General features: G+C 36.5%; 1 protein-coding gene across 6 annotated transcripts in view; it reads right to left on the bottom strand.

Annotated features, from left to right (window-relative positions):
- CNTLN (centlein) overlaps positions 1–18,043 on the bottom strand; it is a 379,922-nt gene that overhangs the window by 266,149 nt on the left and 95,730 nt on the right. For all 6 annotated transcript variants that reach the window (XM_053572079.1, XM_053572076.1, XM_053572075.1 and 3 more), the window contains exons 4-5: positions 11,008–11,142; positions 10,215–10,394 (exon numbers count right to left, since the gene is read on the bottom strand). In XM_053572079.1, coding sequence (XP_053428054.1) covers positions 10,215–10,394; positions 11,008–11,142 — 315 coding nt within the window. The remainder of the gene's footprint in view (positions 1–10,214; positions 10,395–11,007; positions 11,143–18,043) is intronic.

Raw genomic sequence — 18,043 nt, forward strand, 5'->3', positions numbered from 1 at the left:
GACCAGACAGACTTGTGACAGTACTGTGGTTTCCACAGGATTTTTTCAGTTGTCACAGGATTCGGCAGCTGTCAGCTAAATTTCCTTCCTGTTTTTGCAGGGTTGCTGCTTGTTCAAGGGGCTATTTTGGTTACAAAAGGGGGGTGGGGGGCAGGGCAAGTTCTTAACAAAATGGAGTAAGTCTGGTTCACTTGCCCAAAATAGATGGAGTGAGGGCAACACACTAGTAACTAATAAGCAGCCCCCCAGAGCTGCTAAAGAGCTTTTCTACCATTATAAACCCCAAAGCTTGCTGCCACCAATGAAGTGGGAGCTTCTTAAAGACAGAGCAGTGGGATACCAGCCCCATCAAGGTCACTCCCTGTTACCACAGACCTGACTGGGATGCCAGGTGCCATACTGCTTCTCCACCGTTGTCTGCCTCTGTCCTCCCAAGGGAGGTCCAGTCCTTGTGATTTCGTATCCCTTCCCCACATAAACATTTCCTGATTCTGGCCTAGACTGCAGTAGCCATATGGGCCACTGGGTCTGGGGGGATGTGTGATCTCAGAGTTTGAACATTCCAGGCAGGCTGCCAGCTCTCAAGACTCCTTCCTCACCCTCATACCCTGCCCACTGCTGCTGAGCAGCACAGGTACCCCAAGGGACAACTGACCCAGGGTTCCCAGGAGCAACTGCTTCTCCTGTGTTGGTGTGTTCACTAAACACTGAGGCTCCCAGAGTAGGGCTCACACCTTTCACCTTAAAAACCAGCAGTGGACCCATGGGTACTAGAACTGACTCCAAGCCCCCTGCCTGCCAGCCTTCCCAGGTACCACTTGCCCAGCTGCTCCAGAAGAGCAGGGCATACTTCAAAGCGAGGGGATATTAAACCTGCTTGAACACTCCATGGGCAACTCAGAACCAGTATGCTTTTCCCTGGCATGATCAAGGACTGAACTTAGAGGACCAGGAAATAGGCCTGCAAGCCAGATCCTCTCTACCAGGAGTCAATAGTGTTGCTTGGGGGCATGGAGGAGAAATTTGTGAACTAATCTTGGGAGGCAAAAGAGCCCACACAAGCAAAACTGAAAGGACAGTGCAATGAGGGTCTGAGCTGCAACACCATAGTAGAGAACCCTTCCCAGGTTCAGAAAAAGCTACACTTTCAGTCCAGGATAGGATCCTAGGCAGGGAAGCTCCTAACCTGTGGCACCACTGCTGGTAAACTCAGCTGCTTTGGACTGCAGCTTGAAATCAGAAGCCAGAAGAAGACCTTGAGATACAGGAGGAGGAAGAAGAGTGAAACCCAATCCCAGCAGCCAGTCTGTGAACCCCAGATGGCCCCTACCTGACAAGTAGATTTTCTGGCTTGGCAGGGCCACTTTAGTCATTCCCCAGTGGCTTTCCGCAGCAACTTGAGAGCAGATCCTAGACCCCCAACCAAGCTAGCTTTTATGCCTGTCTTTGTGGATCCCGGAGGCAGGCCTGTCTGACCCAACTCCACCCAGGCTTACTCCTCCACAAACCTCTGCTGTGGAAGACAATAAAAACTCCCCTGGGAATGCCCACAGCCAGGGACATTTGATTACTTCTTCTGATGGACTAGAATTAGTTATAGGTCCCCAAAACAATACTAAAGGTGGATCTTTCTGAATTTGCCACCTACTGGAAGGGAGGACAATCTGTACAGCCCATAACAGCATTTATGACTCAATCACACAGGGCATAGCTGACTTTTACCCATAAGAATGACCTACTACTATTTCAGAGTTGTAACTGGGCATGCCAATAAAATTCACACTGTTAAGAAGACCACAAGGCTAGGAAAGAGAAAGGATTTCAAAGATCTCAATCTTCCCTTGTCAACAAGAGACAGGGTATCTGCCCATGCATATAGTACACCAGTAAAGCCTATGAATAACTAACAAATGGGAAAACAACCACACTAAGGATATCTATAACTAAGACACCCATCCAGAATCGTAGCTAGCCATGTATAAACAAAGCTGAGGGAATTCATTATCACTAGAGCTAACCTACCTGACATGTTAAAAGGAGTCCTTCAGATTGAAACAAAAAAATGCAGGACAGTTACTCCAAACCATATGAAGAAATAAAGATTTCTGTCCAGGCACCGTGACCCCATGCCTGTAATCCCAGGACTCTAATAGAGGGCAGTGTGAGGATTGACTAAGGCCACGAAATTCAAGATCAGGCTGGGCAAGAGAAAGACCCCACCTCTACAAAAAATAGAAAAATTAGCTGGACCTAGTGGCATGTGCCTGTACTCTCAGCTACACAGGAAACTGAAGCGGGATAATCACTTGAGCCTAGGAGTTTGAAGTTTCAGTGAGCTATGGGGATGCCACTGCTCTCTAGCCCAAGTAAGAGAGAAAGACTTGGTCTCAAAAAATAAACAAATATATTTTTTTAGAAAAGATTTCCAATAAAGATAAATATCAATATGTGGGCAAATATAAAAGCCAATGTTGTTATATATTTGGCTTCTTGACTTCTAACTCTACTTTTTATTTCCTACGTGATTTCAAAGATATACATAAAACATGTATCAATCTGTGTCACTGGGCAAAGAACATATAAAAATGTAATTTGTGACAATAACATAAAGTGGAGGGGCAGAGCTATATAGAATCAAATTATTTTATATCCCATTAAAGACATTCAGTATCAAATAAAAATTAGACTGCTATAAATTCAGGACGGTATCTGTAGCCACCATGGTAACCACAAAGAAATTATCAATAGAATATATACAAAAATATTAAAAAAGAATTACAATGTATCACTACAAACCATCAACACAAATAAAGTAACAGAAGAAATGATCTACAAAAAAGATGTAATATATACAGAGAAAAAATAAGAAAATGGCATGAGTTTGTTATTCCATATTAGTACCCTGTTTCCCCGAAAATAAGAAAGTGTCTTATTTTAAGGTGTGCTCCCAAAGATGCGTTAGGTCTTATTTTCAGGGGACGTCTTATCTTTCCTATAAGTAGGTCTTATTTTCGGAGGATGCGGGGTAATTATTTCAAATGTAAATGGATTCACCTCTCCACTCAAAAACAAAAGATTGGCAGAATCAATAAAGAAAACATTACACAACCATACAAATTCAAAGACACAAACAGGTTAAAGGTACAAGAATAAAAAAAGATACTCCATGCAAATAGAAACCAAAGTAACGGTAGATACAATATCAGACAAACAGACTTTAAGTCAAAAATGGTCACAAGATAGAAAGGAGAGCAAAATACATGTATACTTGTCAAAAATTCAATTCATCAAGGACATGTAACAATTAAAGGGAGAAACAGGAAATTATATAACAAAAGTTGGAGATTCAATACCCTGCTTTAAATGATGGATAAAGCATCTGCACAGAAGGTCAATAATGATATGGACGTCTTAAAATACACTATAAACCAAGTACACCTAAGAGGCCTACTCTATCCCCAAACAGCAGAATACCCATTATTCTCAAGTACATATGGAACATACCCCAGAACATAAAGTCTTTTCTGAACACATGGAATGGAACTAGAAACTAACAGCAGAAGTAATAAAGGAAAATTCACAAATATGTGGGAATTAACCCACACTCAAACAACCAATGAATTAAAGGTAATCCAAGGGATTTATAAAATGTTTCCAGATGAGTAAAAACAAAAACACAACATACAAAAACAGCAAGGCAGCTGTTCAGAAGGAAGTTTACAGCTATTACTGTCTGCATTAAAAACAAAAAGTATCTCAAATTAATAACCCAAAGATACAAGAAAATAATAAAACTAAAAAAAAAAATAAAGACATATTATTTTTCAGTTACGAACTGAAAAAAAGACAACCTAAATAAATGAAAGAAATAACATGTTGATGGATCAGAACACTTACTCAAAGATTAGAATAGAAATTGTAAAAAAAAAAAAAGGTGAAAAATAAAAACAATAAAGGAAATCAATTAAAACTAAAGTTGATTCTTTGACAAGACCAATACAATTGGCAACCCTTAGCTAGATTGACAATAGAGACAAAGATGCAAATAACTGAAATCATGAACAAAGTTACAGCACTAATATCAACCATCAAAAATAAAAATTATTATTAGAAAATGCTGTAATCTATTGTATATCAACAGATCAGATAATCTCTGAACTGGACAAATAGCATCTATGGACAAATACACAGATTACCTAAACTGACTCAAGAAGAAACAAAAAGTCTGAACAGTCAAAGTCTATAACAAAGTAAAGAGACTGAAGCAGCTATTGAAACCTCCCTACACAGAAATCTACCAAACATTTAAAGAATTTATGCCAGTCCCTCTCAAAATCTCCTAAAAGCTAGAAGAGGTGGAAAACTCCCTAACTCTTTTTGTAAGAACAGCCTTATTCTAATACCAAAGCTAGAAAAAAGATAAAGATATCCCAATAATGTAAGTATGATTTAACATCCAAAAATCAATGTAATACACCATACCAATAAAATGAAAGACAGAAACTTGGGCGGTGCCTGTGGCTCAAAGAGTAGGGCGTCGGTCCCATATGCCGGAGGTGGCGGGTTCAAACCCAGCCCCGGCCAAAAACCACAAAAAAAAAAGAAAGAAACTTCATGATCGTTTCAATAGGTGCAAGAAAAAGCACAGTAAAATTCAATATGCCCTTCATAATTAAAAAACTCACCAAAATAGGAATATAGAAGGAAACTTCAATTTAATAAAGTAACATCAACAAAACAAACTCATAGCTAGTGTCATACCTGAGGATGAAAGAGCGAATCCTTTCCCCCCCTTGAAATCAGAGAAATCAGAAACAAGACACAATGTCTTCCCTTTCCTTTTCTATTCAACATTGTACCAGTAGTTCTAGCCAGGGTAACATAAACCAATTAAATAAAAAGCATATAGATTGGACAGGAACAAGTAAAACTACTTCTACTTGCAGATGCATAAAATATGCAGAAAATCCTAAGCAATTTACTAAAAAACTATCAGAATTATACTAAACCTCTTCAAAAAACTTGTAGTATACATGATCAATATACAAAGATTAATTGTGTATCTATACACTAGGAACGGAAGATCTGAAATAAAACTTAAGAAACAATTGATTGAAAAATAAAATTTCATGAATACATTTACCCAAAGAACTGCAAACTTAAACTCTGAAAACTATGAAACTGAAAAAAAAAATAAAGACAACCTAAATAAATGAAAGAAATAACGTTGACGGATCAGAACACTTACTCAGATGGCAATACTCCCCAGATTGATCTAGTGATTCAATGTAATCTCTATCAAAATTTCAGCTGGGGGCTGGGTGCGGAGGCTCACGCCTGTAATCCTAGCACTCTCAGAGGCCAAGGCAGGTGAACTGCCTGAGCTCACGGGTTTGAGACCAGCCTGAGCAAGAGCTAGACCCCGTCTCTAAAATACAAAAAAAAAATAGCTAGGTGTTGTGGCAGGTACCTATAGTCCTAGCTACTCAGGAGGCTGAGGCAAGAGAATCACTTGAGCCTAGGAGTGTGAGGTTGCTGTACACTATGATGCCACGGCATTCTACTGAGGGCAACAAAGTGAGATTTCTGTCTCAAAAAAATTCTTTTCTCAGCTGGATTTTTTTTTTTTTTTTTGCAAAAACAGAAAGTATGATTCTACAATTCTTACTAAAATTCAAGAGATTCAGAATAACCAATCTTGAAAAAGAAAAATAAATTTGGAGGACACACATTCCAATTTGAAAACTTGCTACAAATCTGCAGCAATAAAGACAGACACAAGAATAGATCTACATAGATAAAGGAACAGAACTTTGGTCTAAACCCTATTTTTATTGATTCTCAATAAAAATGTCTTTGCATTTTCTTTGGGGGAAAAGAATCATCTTTTCAAGATATGGTACTGTAACAACAGAATAACACAAAAGAATTAAGTTTGATTCATATTTCATGCAATATTCAAAAGCTAACTCAAAATAAATCAAAGAACCTAAGACACAAAACAATAAACTTTAGAAGGAAACATAGTTGTCAATATTCACAACCTTTGGTTAGGCAATGATTTCTTAAATCTGACACCAAAAGCACAAGCAATGCCAAAAAAAATAAATAAATAAATAAAAACCCTGATAAATAAAATGTCATCAAAATGAAAAACTTTTGGGCCAGGCACAGTGGCTCACACTTGTAATCCTAGCACTCTGGAAGGCTGAGGTAGGTGGATTGCCTAAGCTCATGGGTTTGAGACCAGCCTGAGCAAGAGCGAGACCTCCATCTCTAAAAATAGCCAGGCATTGTGGTGGGCGCCTATAGTCCCAGCTACTTGGGAGGCTGAGCCAAGAGAATCGCTTGAGCCCAAGAGTTTAAGGTTTCTGTGAGCTATGATGCCATGGCATTCTACCACAAGTGACAAAGTGAGACTCTCTGTCTCAAAAAAAAGAAAATAAAAAAGAAAAACTTTTTTGTTTTAAAGAACACCATCAAGGTCTGGTGCAATGAGTAGCAACTGCCTACAGTGCTGGCTACTTAGGTGGCTGAGGCAAGAGGATCAGTTAAGCTCAGCAGTCAGTGTTACAGTGAGTTATGACTGGGCCATACCACTCCAGCTGGGTGATGGAGCAAGTGAGAAGAATCAAGAAAGAAAAAAATAGCACACAAAATTGGAGAAATTATTTTTTTCTTTTTTTTTTTTTGCAGTTTTTTGGCCAGGGCTAGGTTTGAAACTGCCACCTCCGGCATATGGGGCTGGCGCCCTACCACTTTGAGCCACAGGCACCACCCCTGGAGAAAATATTTTTAATTTATAGATCTGATAAGGAACTTGTATCCAGTATACATAGATGAAAAGGATTTGGATAGACATTGCTGAAAGGTATATAAATAGCCAATAATACATGAAAAGATGCTCAACATCATTAGCCATGAAGAAAATACAAATCAGGCAGTACCCGTAGCTCAGTCAGTAGGGTGCCAGCCACATACAACCAAGGCTGGCGGGTTTGAACCCAGCCCAGGCCAGCTAAAACGACGACAACTGCTGCAACAACAACAACAACAAATAGCCGGGCATTGTGGAAGGTGCCTGTAGTCCCAGCTACTTGTGAGGCTGAGGCAAGAGAATCGCTTGAGCCCAGGAGTTTGTGGTTGCTGTGAGCTGTGATGCTACAGGACTCTACCCAGGGAGACAGCTTGAGACTCTGTCTCAAAAAAAAAAAAAAGAAAGAAAGAAAGAAAATGCAAATGAAAACTACAATATGCTATCACTTCATATCCATGAGGGCAGCTATAAGAAAAAAAAGGAGACAATAATAAGTGTTGACTAGGAATGAAGAAATCGAATCCCTGTACATGGCTGTTCAGAACATAAAATGGTTATGTTGTATCTACATACAGGTTTACAGTTCCACCAAAGCTAAAAACAGAGTTACTATATGAGCTAATAATTTCATTCCTAGGTATATACTTAAAATATATGTAGATGTAGGGAGAAAAAGTAGTGATGATTTTACAATTTTGTGCATAATTTAAAAACTACTGAATTTTATGTTTCAAATAGAAAGAAAGGATGCAAAGTTTTCTTACTGACAAGACAATGTAATTGTACAACTTAGAAAAATGAAAAAGTATGTACAGCCTCGGCACCCATAGCACAGTGGTTACGGTGCCAGCCACAAACACCAAGAGTGGCGAGTTCAAACCCTGCCCAGGCCAGCTAAACAACAATGACAACTATAACAAAAAAATAGCTGGGCATTGATTAATTAATTAATCGAAATTAATTCATAATTCAGTATACCTCCCATCTGCTTTCTAACAATTCCCTCAAAATTAATTCATAATTCAGTATACCTCCCATCTGCTTTCTAACTTTTCACTAAAACTAATAAAAATGATTCTTAGTATTCTAACCTAATGAAGAAATACAGGGCTTTTGACTTACAAAGAAATGAATAAAAACGTAGGCTTCCACTTAGGCACAGTAGCCATTGCCTATAAGCCGAGCACTTTGGGAGGCCAAGGTAGGAGGATCACTTGAGGCCAGGAATTTAAGACCAGCTCTATCAATGTGAGAACCTGTCTCCCCCAAAAAATAAAAATTTAAAACTAAAGTCATAGTAGTATATACCTGTAGTTCTAGCTACTCAAGGGGTGGCGATGGGAAGACCACTTGATTTCAGGGGGTTGAGGCTGCAGTGAGCTATGACTGCACCATTGTACTCCAGCCTGAGCAAAACAGAGAAATCCTATCTCTTAAAAAAAAAGGAACAAAAGAAAAAATAGACTTCCCTGCAAACAGTGAGTCAAATTATATAACCAAAATACCTAAAACCATGAAAATAATAGGAAATACAGAGATGTGAGATTGAATCACAAATCAGTAAATTATTGAGTAAGTGATGTGGAACACGCATGAGGAATTTCTCACATACGCAAGGAAATTTGGATCTGTGAGACTGCATCACAAATCAGTAAACTATTGAGTAAGTGACATGGAACATCATAAAAATGAATTCTTAATTAAGACTCTGAAGTAGAGAACACTTAGTTGTATATAGCTCCTAAAGTAAAAACATTAGAGAAGAAAATAATAAATTTGATTTTATACAAACTCACAAACTTTTGAAAGTTCAATTCACCTTACATAAGGTTCAAAAAACAGGAGGCATATTTGTAATATATAAAATAAAGCATCAGTATCCAAAATAAAAAATGCTTATGAATAAATAAGAAAAAGACAAACACCTCAATAGAAAAAAATGTCACATAAGTAAAAAGTCATTGGATATCACAGAACTGATTATTTGAATGAATATAAGGAAATAAAAATTATCACCAAATACTCATGTAGCTGTAAATTAATAAAAGCAAGTACCACTTACCCTTATCAAACTACCAAACTGTTTGAAGGATGTAGAGAAGTAGAAACTGATATAAAATTAAGAAAACAAATGCACCAAAATTCATTTATCTCAATGGCTGTGGCTCAGGCTCAGTCATTCTCTGATCATGCACTAACAGATTTAAGATATTGCCTGAAATATCTGCAATGGATTGATTTACACAATCAAAAAGACATATCCTTCTCCCCTATCTTAAATATTTACACACACACACATCCACTGAGGTGTCCCTCAGTATCCAAGGAGGATTGGTTCTAGGACCCTTTGCAGATACCAAAATTCAGACACTCAAGTCCTTTATGGAAATGCCAGAGTACCTGTGTAGAACCTACCCATATCCTCCCATATACTTTAAACCACCTCTAGATGATTTATAATATCTAATACAATGTAAGTAGTTGTAATACTATATTTTTATTTGTATTAATTTTTATTATTACGTAGTTATTTTTTATTATTTTTTTCCAAATACTTTCGACCCATTTTGGCTGAATTCACCAAAGCAGAACCCACGGATACTAAGAGCCAACTGTTTCTATGTGTTGAATAGCTGTACATACACATGTATTTATATATTTTTAAAAGTACATGCATATATTTACCACCACTACCATTTGTTTCTGACCTTTTCAACAAAATTTATGGTAAGAAAGAAACTCGAAATTTGGTGGGAAAAGAAATGAGCAAAACTCCTCATAAGACAAAGAGAATGCCGCAAAAAAGTATTATTTTGGAAAAATGCTGACCAAAAAGGATAGAAAAACCCATGGTTTCATTTGACTAGCCTTTAAAAAAAGATGTAGGAATATTATGATGATTTATTATAACTTTTATCTTCTATAAAAATAAAATTTATTATTCAAATTTTTATTTGAATAAGGCCCTTCAAAGCCAAAGAAAGCATCATCTGAGAACTACGATTTTTTTCAATTTTTTTTATACTTTATTTTTTAAAGGACCTGGGATTAAAGTCAATACTATATTGCAATGAATTCTAGCTATAATTATAAATTTAAAAAAGTCAAAACCCAGGATTCTAAATATGTTTTTTCAAAACACATTTTATTTCAAAATGCAATAGCCTTTATTTTTTAATGATTACATTTTAGGATAACTATTTGAAGTCAGTTTCCTGCTTTGCAACATCAATTTTTAAAAAGCTATGGGTCTTAAGTGAAAGAATATAAATTAATGCTAGTCCCCACTGGTGGATTTGAATATATAAGTTGTTATTTAAAGAAAATAACATGTTTTAAGTTTCCTATAAGAAGTTAGATCCAAAAAAGCAGCGTGGATTCCATTCTTGTTGTATACCTTTATTTTTGCATCAATGCTATATTTTTCTTTTCTCCAATGTGCTTCTTGCTTCCTCAGTTTCTCCAGGTCATTTAGCAAGTCAGTGCAGCGGGTACTTAATTTCTCATTTTCCTCCTGCAGATTTTTTATAACTAGTCTGTTTTGCTCTTCTTTATTCTGTACACACTCCTTTGTGTCCTGTAGAACAGTACCGTAAGGGCCAATAAACAAACAAACCCACCAAAACATGAAAAAAATGTGAGAACTAATCAGCAAATATAAACTGTGCAGTTTTACCCTTATAGCAGCTTCTTCTATATTTGATAGCCAAGGTCACCTGTGTACTTTTATTGGCCTCTTTTCATGCAGGTGGATGGGTCATATTTTTTCACTGGATGACAGCTTTGATGAGTACACATTTGCAAAGAGCCCATTAATTGATCAAGCTGCCTTTGATGCTGTCCCCAGCTATTTTTGAGACCCACACAGACATATCCTCCCAGACCTGGGTATTATCAATTAATAATGCCAGTCCCATCAGAATCTAATTACAAGAAGGCACATATTCACACTCCTACTTTCTTAGCTCCATTTCCATCATTAACTATTTATCTGAAAGTTATAAAGCTTGGAGTTCTAGCTTTAAAGCATCTTTATCAGAGTTTCTGCATGTGAAAAAACTGTACCGTATAGCAGGGCCTAAGGCAATTTTTCCTCCAAGCCTGTCACTTCCTGTGCCACAAAGGCTCACAAAGCTTAAAGCAGGACTTCAAAGCAACAGTCCTACAAAACTATGTACAAGTCAACATACCTTAACTTCTTGACTTTTATCTTTAAATTTCTTCTCCAAAACACTGAATTCTTTCCTTAAAAAAGCATTTTCTTCATCTACTGCAATCTTCCGTTTTACAAGGTCATTTATTTCCTGTTTTAGTAATGATTCTCTCTGTGGAAAAAAATTTTAATTATTGGTAAGCTTTTATTTTTAAGAAAAAAATATTTTATTTGAAAGGTTTTAGATTATGGTTACTAATATTAGGATTAACTAGCTTTCATATAATGTCTATAACCATAATTTTCATTTTTATATGACATACTTATGGATTTTCAACCAAAATATATAAGTATAATGCCTATTTATGATGAACACACAAAAACTGGACACCAAAAATTAAGCTATACTCAGAAATCAAACTTTCAGAATTCACATATATAAAGGAAAAAAAAAACAAGATTTTACAAAATATTCTAATTAAAAAATGCATTTATAGCTTTAAATAATATTATATTTGGATATATAATATTTGGAAGAAAAAATTTTTGAAAAGCAACAATGACTTTTGAAGCATAGATCTTTAAAAAAATGGCAAGACTTTTGGTACTAAAAAGATCTTGCTCTGTAAACAGAATATTAACAATATTATGACTGCCATAATTTTTAAATGAATGTTCAACTGCCATAGATAACTAAATGAAACCTATTTGGTAAACATACTCATGACCCATCCTTAAATTTCCCTCTTTTCTCTTCATAGCTTTTTCTCTCAGAAAATTCACCTTTTCTCAGCTTCTAGTCTTCCCCTGTCTGAAAACTATCCAATCCATAATGCAGCCCTCATTTTCTCAATAACAAATCTCATCCTTCCAACATTCTATATAACATCTGCTACCTCAAACTAACTTGCTAAAATTGAAATCCATATACTGATACTATCTCTTTCTCAAACTTCAACTTTGGTCAACTCAGTCAATTCTCTCAATGAATATTTATTAAGTATATCCTATCAAATTATTTGAAGCCTACAAGTCAGATTCAACAGCACCATTTGTCTCTCAACCAAAAAAAAGCATCAAGATAGTAATGCAAGTGCCCTTCACTTAGAGCTGAACACAGACCCCATTTTCTGGGCATGAGCAGGCCCATAAACCAGTTGGATCACCATGTAAACCACCACTCCCAAGGAAGGGGTAAATAGACCACATTCCTATATGATGGCAGTTTTAATACTAATTTCTCTGCCCACAAGCCTCTGGCACCAAACGCTTATGACATATTTTTAGACATACATTTGATCTCCCCAGACTCCTCTGCCTGCAGGGTAGGAAAAGCCGCATATATATCCTTAGATATCTGAAACCTGGGCTTCCCAATCAAGATCTCCCTCCGCTGTACCAGAGGGCTTTGCTATTTCCTTTCTCTCTTTCCTATTTTTTTAAGAGACAGAGTCTCACTCTGTTGCCCTCAGTAGAGTACTGTGGCGTCACAGCTCACAGCAACCTCTAGCTATTGGGTTTAGGTGATTCTCTTGCCCCAGCTTCCCGAGTACCTGGGACTACAGGTTATTTCCTTTCTCTTATTGCTAATAAAATCTATGCTTTCACTTAGTCGTGGTGGCCTGTGAATTCATTTTTCAAATTTCTAAGACCAAGAACCCAGCAGAGAAATTCCAGTTACAATAGAAACATATGTTTTAAAAGTAATAGTTCAGCAGACTTCTATTCCACTCTTATCTATCATTGAGGCTGATCTCTAAATATCAATTTACTTTGTACTATTTCCATATTTACTCTCTACCGAGCCATCTCCAAAGGACTTCAGGTTAAAGTGAATATGAGGGTATGATTTAGGATAAAATGAAAAGTAGATTGAGTTTTAGGAATAAAGTGAAAATATTCCTATACTCTAATTTTTTTAAGTTGTAATGTTAATTGTTGATTTAATACTACTCCTATTTAAAAATACTTTGGACACTGAATACATACAAAAGTCATTTGTGATAAGTATGTAAAGAATAAAAGGAGCAGACTCTGTACCTACTATCACTCAGCCAAGAAACATAATTTCACCTTTAACTTTATAGTCCCCTGAATATCTGCTTACCTCCTACTCCCTTCAAGGGTATCCACTATCCTGAAACTATGATTCTTTCTTTTCTCTCACTTTTCTTTATAGTTTGAAGACAGATACACAAACACCTATACACACACACATCTGACATACTATACAGCATGACTTATTTTTTGGAACTTATATTAATACATCAAATCAAACCATACATATGAATTATGTGGCTTGCTATTTTTGCTCAATATGTGTTCCCCAATAGATCTATAAAGATTAGCCCATATCACAAAATCCCAAGACCAGAGATGTTGGCATGGATGTGGAGAAAAGGGAATACTTCTACACTGCTGGTGGGAATGCAAATTAATACATTCCTTTTGGAAAGATGTTTGGAGAACATTTAGAGATCTAAAAATAGATCTGCCATCCAATCCTATAATTCCTCTACTAGGCATATACCCAGAAGACCAAAAATCACATCATAACAAAGATATTTGTACCAGAATGTTTATTGCAGCCCAATTCATAATTGCTAAGTCATAGAAAAAACCCAAGTGCCCATCGATCCACGAATGGATTAATAAATTGTGGTATATGTACACTGTGGAATATTATGCAGCCTTAAAGAAAGATGGAGACTTTACCTCTTTCATGTTTACATGGATGGAGCTGGAACATATTCTTCTTAGTAAAGTATCTCAAGAATGGAAGAAAAAGTATCCAATGTACTCAGCCCTACTATGAAACTAATTTATGGCTTTCACATGAAAGCTATAACCCAGTTATAACCTAAGAATAGGGGGAAGGGGGAAAGGGAGGGGAGGGAGGGGGGAGTGGGCGGAAGGAGGGTGATTGGTGGGATTACACCAGCGGTGCATCTTACAAGGGTATATGTGAAACTTAGTAAATGTGGAATGTAAATGTCTTAACACAATAACTAAGAAAATGTCAGGAAGGCTATGTTAACCAGTGTGATGAAAATGTGTCAAATGGTCTATAAAACCAGTGTATGGTGCCCCATGATCACATTAATGTACACAGCTATGATTTAATAATAAAAATAATAATAATAATAAATTAAAATTTGGGAAAACAAAAAAGAATGAACATAGCTGCAATTCAATTATCTTGATGTAAAGTAATACTCCATTATACAAGTAATGCTATCATCTGCGTATTTATCCATTGCTCATCAGTAAATATTTCAGCTATTCTCAATTAAGGGAAAAGGGTATACAAACAATGCTGCTGTGAACACTCTCAAGCATGCCTCCAGATATGCATGAGCAAGAATTTCTCCCAAGCAGTATTTTTTAAACTACAGTTTGCAATAAAGTGATGGGTCATTAAATCAATTTAGTGACCACTATCAGCATTTTTAATGGAGTAAAACAAAATAGAAAATATAAAAGTGATATGTATAAATACTTAGCATGAACAATGCCTATACGAATAAACTTAAGAAATAAGCAGACATACTTCATAAATTCCAAAATATTTTCATGCTTAACTTGGGGTTTTAATTTAATATTATTACATTCACATTTGATATAAACACTGATGTATGTTTACCTTAATTATACATAGTAGGGATAGCTATTAGTATATGAAACTTTTATTTTGTGTGTATGTTGGGTTATGAAATAAAATGTACTTCTTTCAGTATGGGGATCATATTAACTTAAGTTTTAGAAAGGTTTTCCCACTAAAAATAGTATGGTAAACTTAACAGGCACTGATATCATAAATGATATCAATAGCAAGACCTTTTATGAGATATATTTAGTATTTTAAATTTGGCGTTTCAGTGAACTTAGTAATTCACAATGAAAAAAACACATATAATTTGTAAATAAACAAGCATAATAAGAAAATAAGTTGGGGCTCAGTGCCCGTAGCTCAGTGAGTAGGGCGCCAGCCACACACACCAAGGCTGGTGGGCTCAAGCCTGGCCTGGGCCTGCTAAATAACAATGACAACTGCAACCAAAAAAATAGCCAGGTGTTGTGGTGGGTGCCTGTAGTCCCAGCTACTCAGCAGGCTGAGGCAAGAGAATCTCTTCAGCCCAAGAGTTTGAGGTTGCTGTGAGCTGTGACATCACAGCACTCTACTGAGGGCAATATAGTGAGACTCTGTCTCAAAAAAAAATAATAATAACAATGAGTTGGTTAACCAAAACTATGATTATGAAATCAGTTTATTACATTGTATAATATAGTTTGATATTATATTTTACAGTAATTGAAGTAATGAGATAAAGATATACTCCCAAGAGACTTGAGAAATTAAATTCTCAAAAATTTATAAAAGTCTATATAATTCAACATATTTTCCTTATGTCCTCAAAAATCTACATTAAAAAATAAAAGCACAGGTATATACAGTTAAAGTTCACTTTAAAATTTAGCTTTAGGAATCTTTTTCAATAAACCTTTTGGATAGAGTGGGGTACATCTTTAATGATCTGGCTTTAGTTGATATTAAAATAGCAAAGAGAACTCAGAGAAACCATAAAGCATAAGGGTGACAAGAGAAAGTATGTCTGGAACAAATAATTTATTATGGATAAGCCATAAAATGAATAATTCAAATCATGGTCAAGAGAATTCTATAAACTAAGAAGAGAATAACAGTAAGTATGAAGCAAGGGAAAAAACAAGGGTGACAGTATAAGACCTAAACACTACCAGGCAATACTTGAACATAGTTAATTTATTATCTATAGTGACCTACTTTGAAAATAGACATGAAAGCTTTAACAAAAAAAAAAAAAGCAGTAATGAAGTCACAACAATTAAAACAATGATAAATGGAGAAAGGAGAAGGACTAAGAGAATTATTTCAAACTGAGAACCAAATTACTCATGAGCTTCCTAGAAGGTAAGGCAAAAGGGAATTATAATGTTAAAGAGCAATCACCAGGGCAGAGCAAGCTGGTGGCTGAGAAACAGCTTCTTTGCAACCGGGAATGGTGAGACTGGGAGAGAAGACTCCAGGCACCTCTGGCTTGTGGGTTTTGCCCAGAAAAATCCCTTTGGGGAGGCAGGGAGGCAGTGGGAGACTTCTGGACCCGAAGAAGAGGACAAAAGCAGTGGAGAGGTGGCACACGGTTGCATTCTGTATGAGGCCATGGTGGGTGTGGCAGCTGCAGCTACAACAGCAGCAAGTTTACAGAGAGAGAAGGCCTTCCCTGTGGGTTGTTTTTTTTTGTTTTGTTTTGTTTTTTTTTGGACTTGGGCACTCAGTTGAGTTACCTTGGGAGACCTTCAGTGACTTCAATGAGCAAGTGACTTTGAACAGTGCCCAGAGGCCAGTACTGAGACCAAGAGAAGAGTGGAGCTTTCATTGCTCAGCAATGGAGAGCTGCCTTGCAGCCTCTACACTCAGGGGTGTAGAGAGAGGCCAGCTTTAGTGCTCCTGATAAGCAGGCAGCCCCTTTGGGAGAGATCCCAATGACACCTGCTTTCCTGGGAAACCCTCTGCTTAGCCTAGGGTCATAGTTTTTCTTGGAAAGGTCAAGGCAGGCTGAGAGATTCAGGCTCTCAAGCCTCCAGGATTTAAGGGCAAAGCAGTCAGCAGAAGCCTCCAGTCTCCATCTTATACAGCTGTGTCAACGTTGTTATTAGCATCTCCTACTATATATATATTTTCTCTCTCTCTCTCTCTGTCTATATATATATATACGTGTACGTATGTATATACGTATATATACATATATATACACACATATATACGTATATATATACATACATATATACCATACCATATCATATATATACAGAGCTTTATTTTTTTCTTTCAACATTTTCCCCCTACATTTTTTCTTCATTTTTCTTGTGTATATAATTTTTCATTATTGCCTTCTTTAATAATAAGAACTTCATTTTTGCTAGTTTTTCTGCCCCTATTTTTTGTTTTTCCTCCCAATTTTACCCTGTAAGATTTTATGTTTGTTAATTTTGGTTTGATATATAGTATTTTTGTTTTTCTTCTCTGTTTGGTGGAGGTGGGGTCCTGTGTCTGCTTAGGCTGGCAATGAGCTGCAGATGTCAAGGACACCCAACCCAGCACCCCCATAGGTTGGGGGTTTTTAGCTGTGTGTCAAAGTACCCTACTATACACCTCTATTACTCCTGTTTCTCTCTTTTTGAGCCACTCTTCTTTTCGTCAATCTTCCCTTTTACTCACCCCCTTTCCTTTCTCTTTTTTCTTTTTCTTTTCTTTTTTTTTTTTTTTTTTTTATCTTTTATCCCTTCTTGGTCCTCAATATTCTCATCCTTTTAGTCCTGTACTAAAAGGACAAATCAACACCTTAGGTAAGAGTCATGGTTACTTAAAGAGCAAGAGAAGTGAAAGGAAAAAGGGAAGAAAACAGGCAAGAAGAAAACACTCATGAGGAAGACACAGCAGAAAAATCTGGCAACATAAAAAACCAGACCAGAGCAACCCCCACAAGGGACCATAAGGTAGCTATTGCAAAGGCTTCTTACTTACGAAGAAATGTAAGAAATGACAGAAGGGGAATTTAAAATACCGATGATAAAAACAATGAAGGAAATTGCTGAGAAAGTGGAAAATTTCCAAAAGGAAATCCAAAAACAGAAATTAAATAAGAGATGAATGATATGAAGAATATAGAAAGGATATAGCAGAGCTGAAGGAATTGAAGCAGTCAATTAGGAAACTTAAAGATGTAGTAGAAAGTAACAATAACAGATTAGACCATGCAGAAGAATCTCAGGGGTAGAGGACAAAGCTCTTGAACTAACTCAGTTAAAGAGTCAGAAAAAATAAAAAAGAAGAAGAAGAGAGAGAGAGAGAAAGCGGAATGCTCACTGACAGAATTATGGGACTTCCTGAAGTGTTCAAACATGTGAGTTATAGGTGTCCCAGAAAAGGAAGAAGAACACCCCAGCAGAATGGAAGCCATACTAGAGAATATTATGAATGAAAAATTCCCAAACATCACCAAAGATTCTGCACACTCTTTTCAAAGGGATAT

The sequence above is a fragment of the Nycticebus coucang genome, chromosome 2, assembly GCF_027406575.1.
Source record: "Nycticebus coucang isolate mNycCou1 chromosome 2, mNycCou1.pri, whole genome shotgun sequence".
Taxonomy (NCBI): domain Eukaryota; kingdom Metazoa; phylum Chordata; class Mammalia; order Primates; family Lorisidae; genus Nycticebus; species Nycticebus coucang.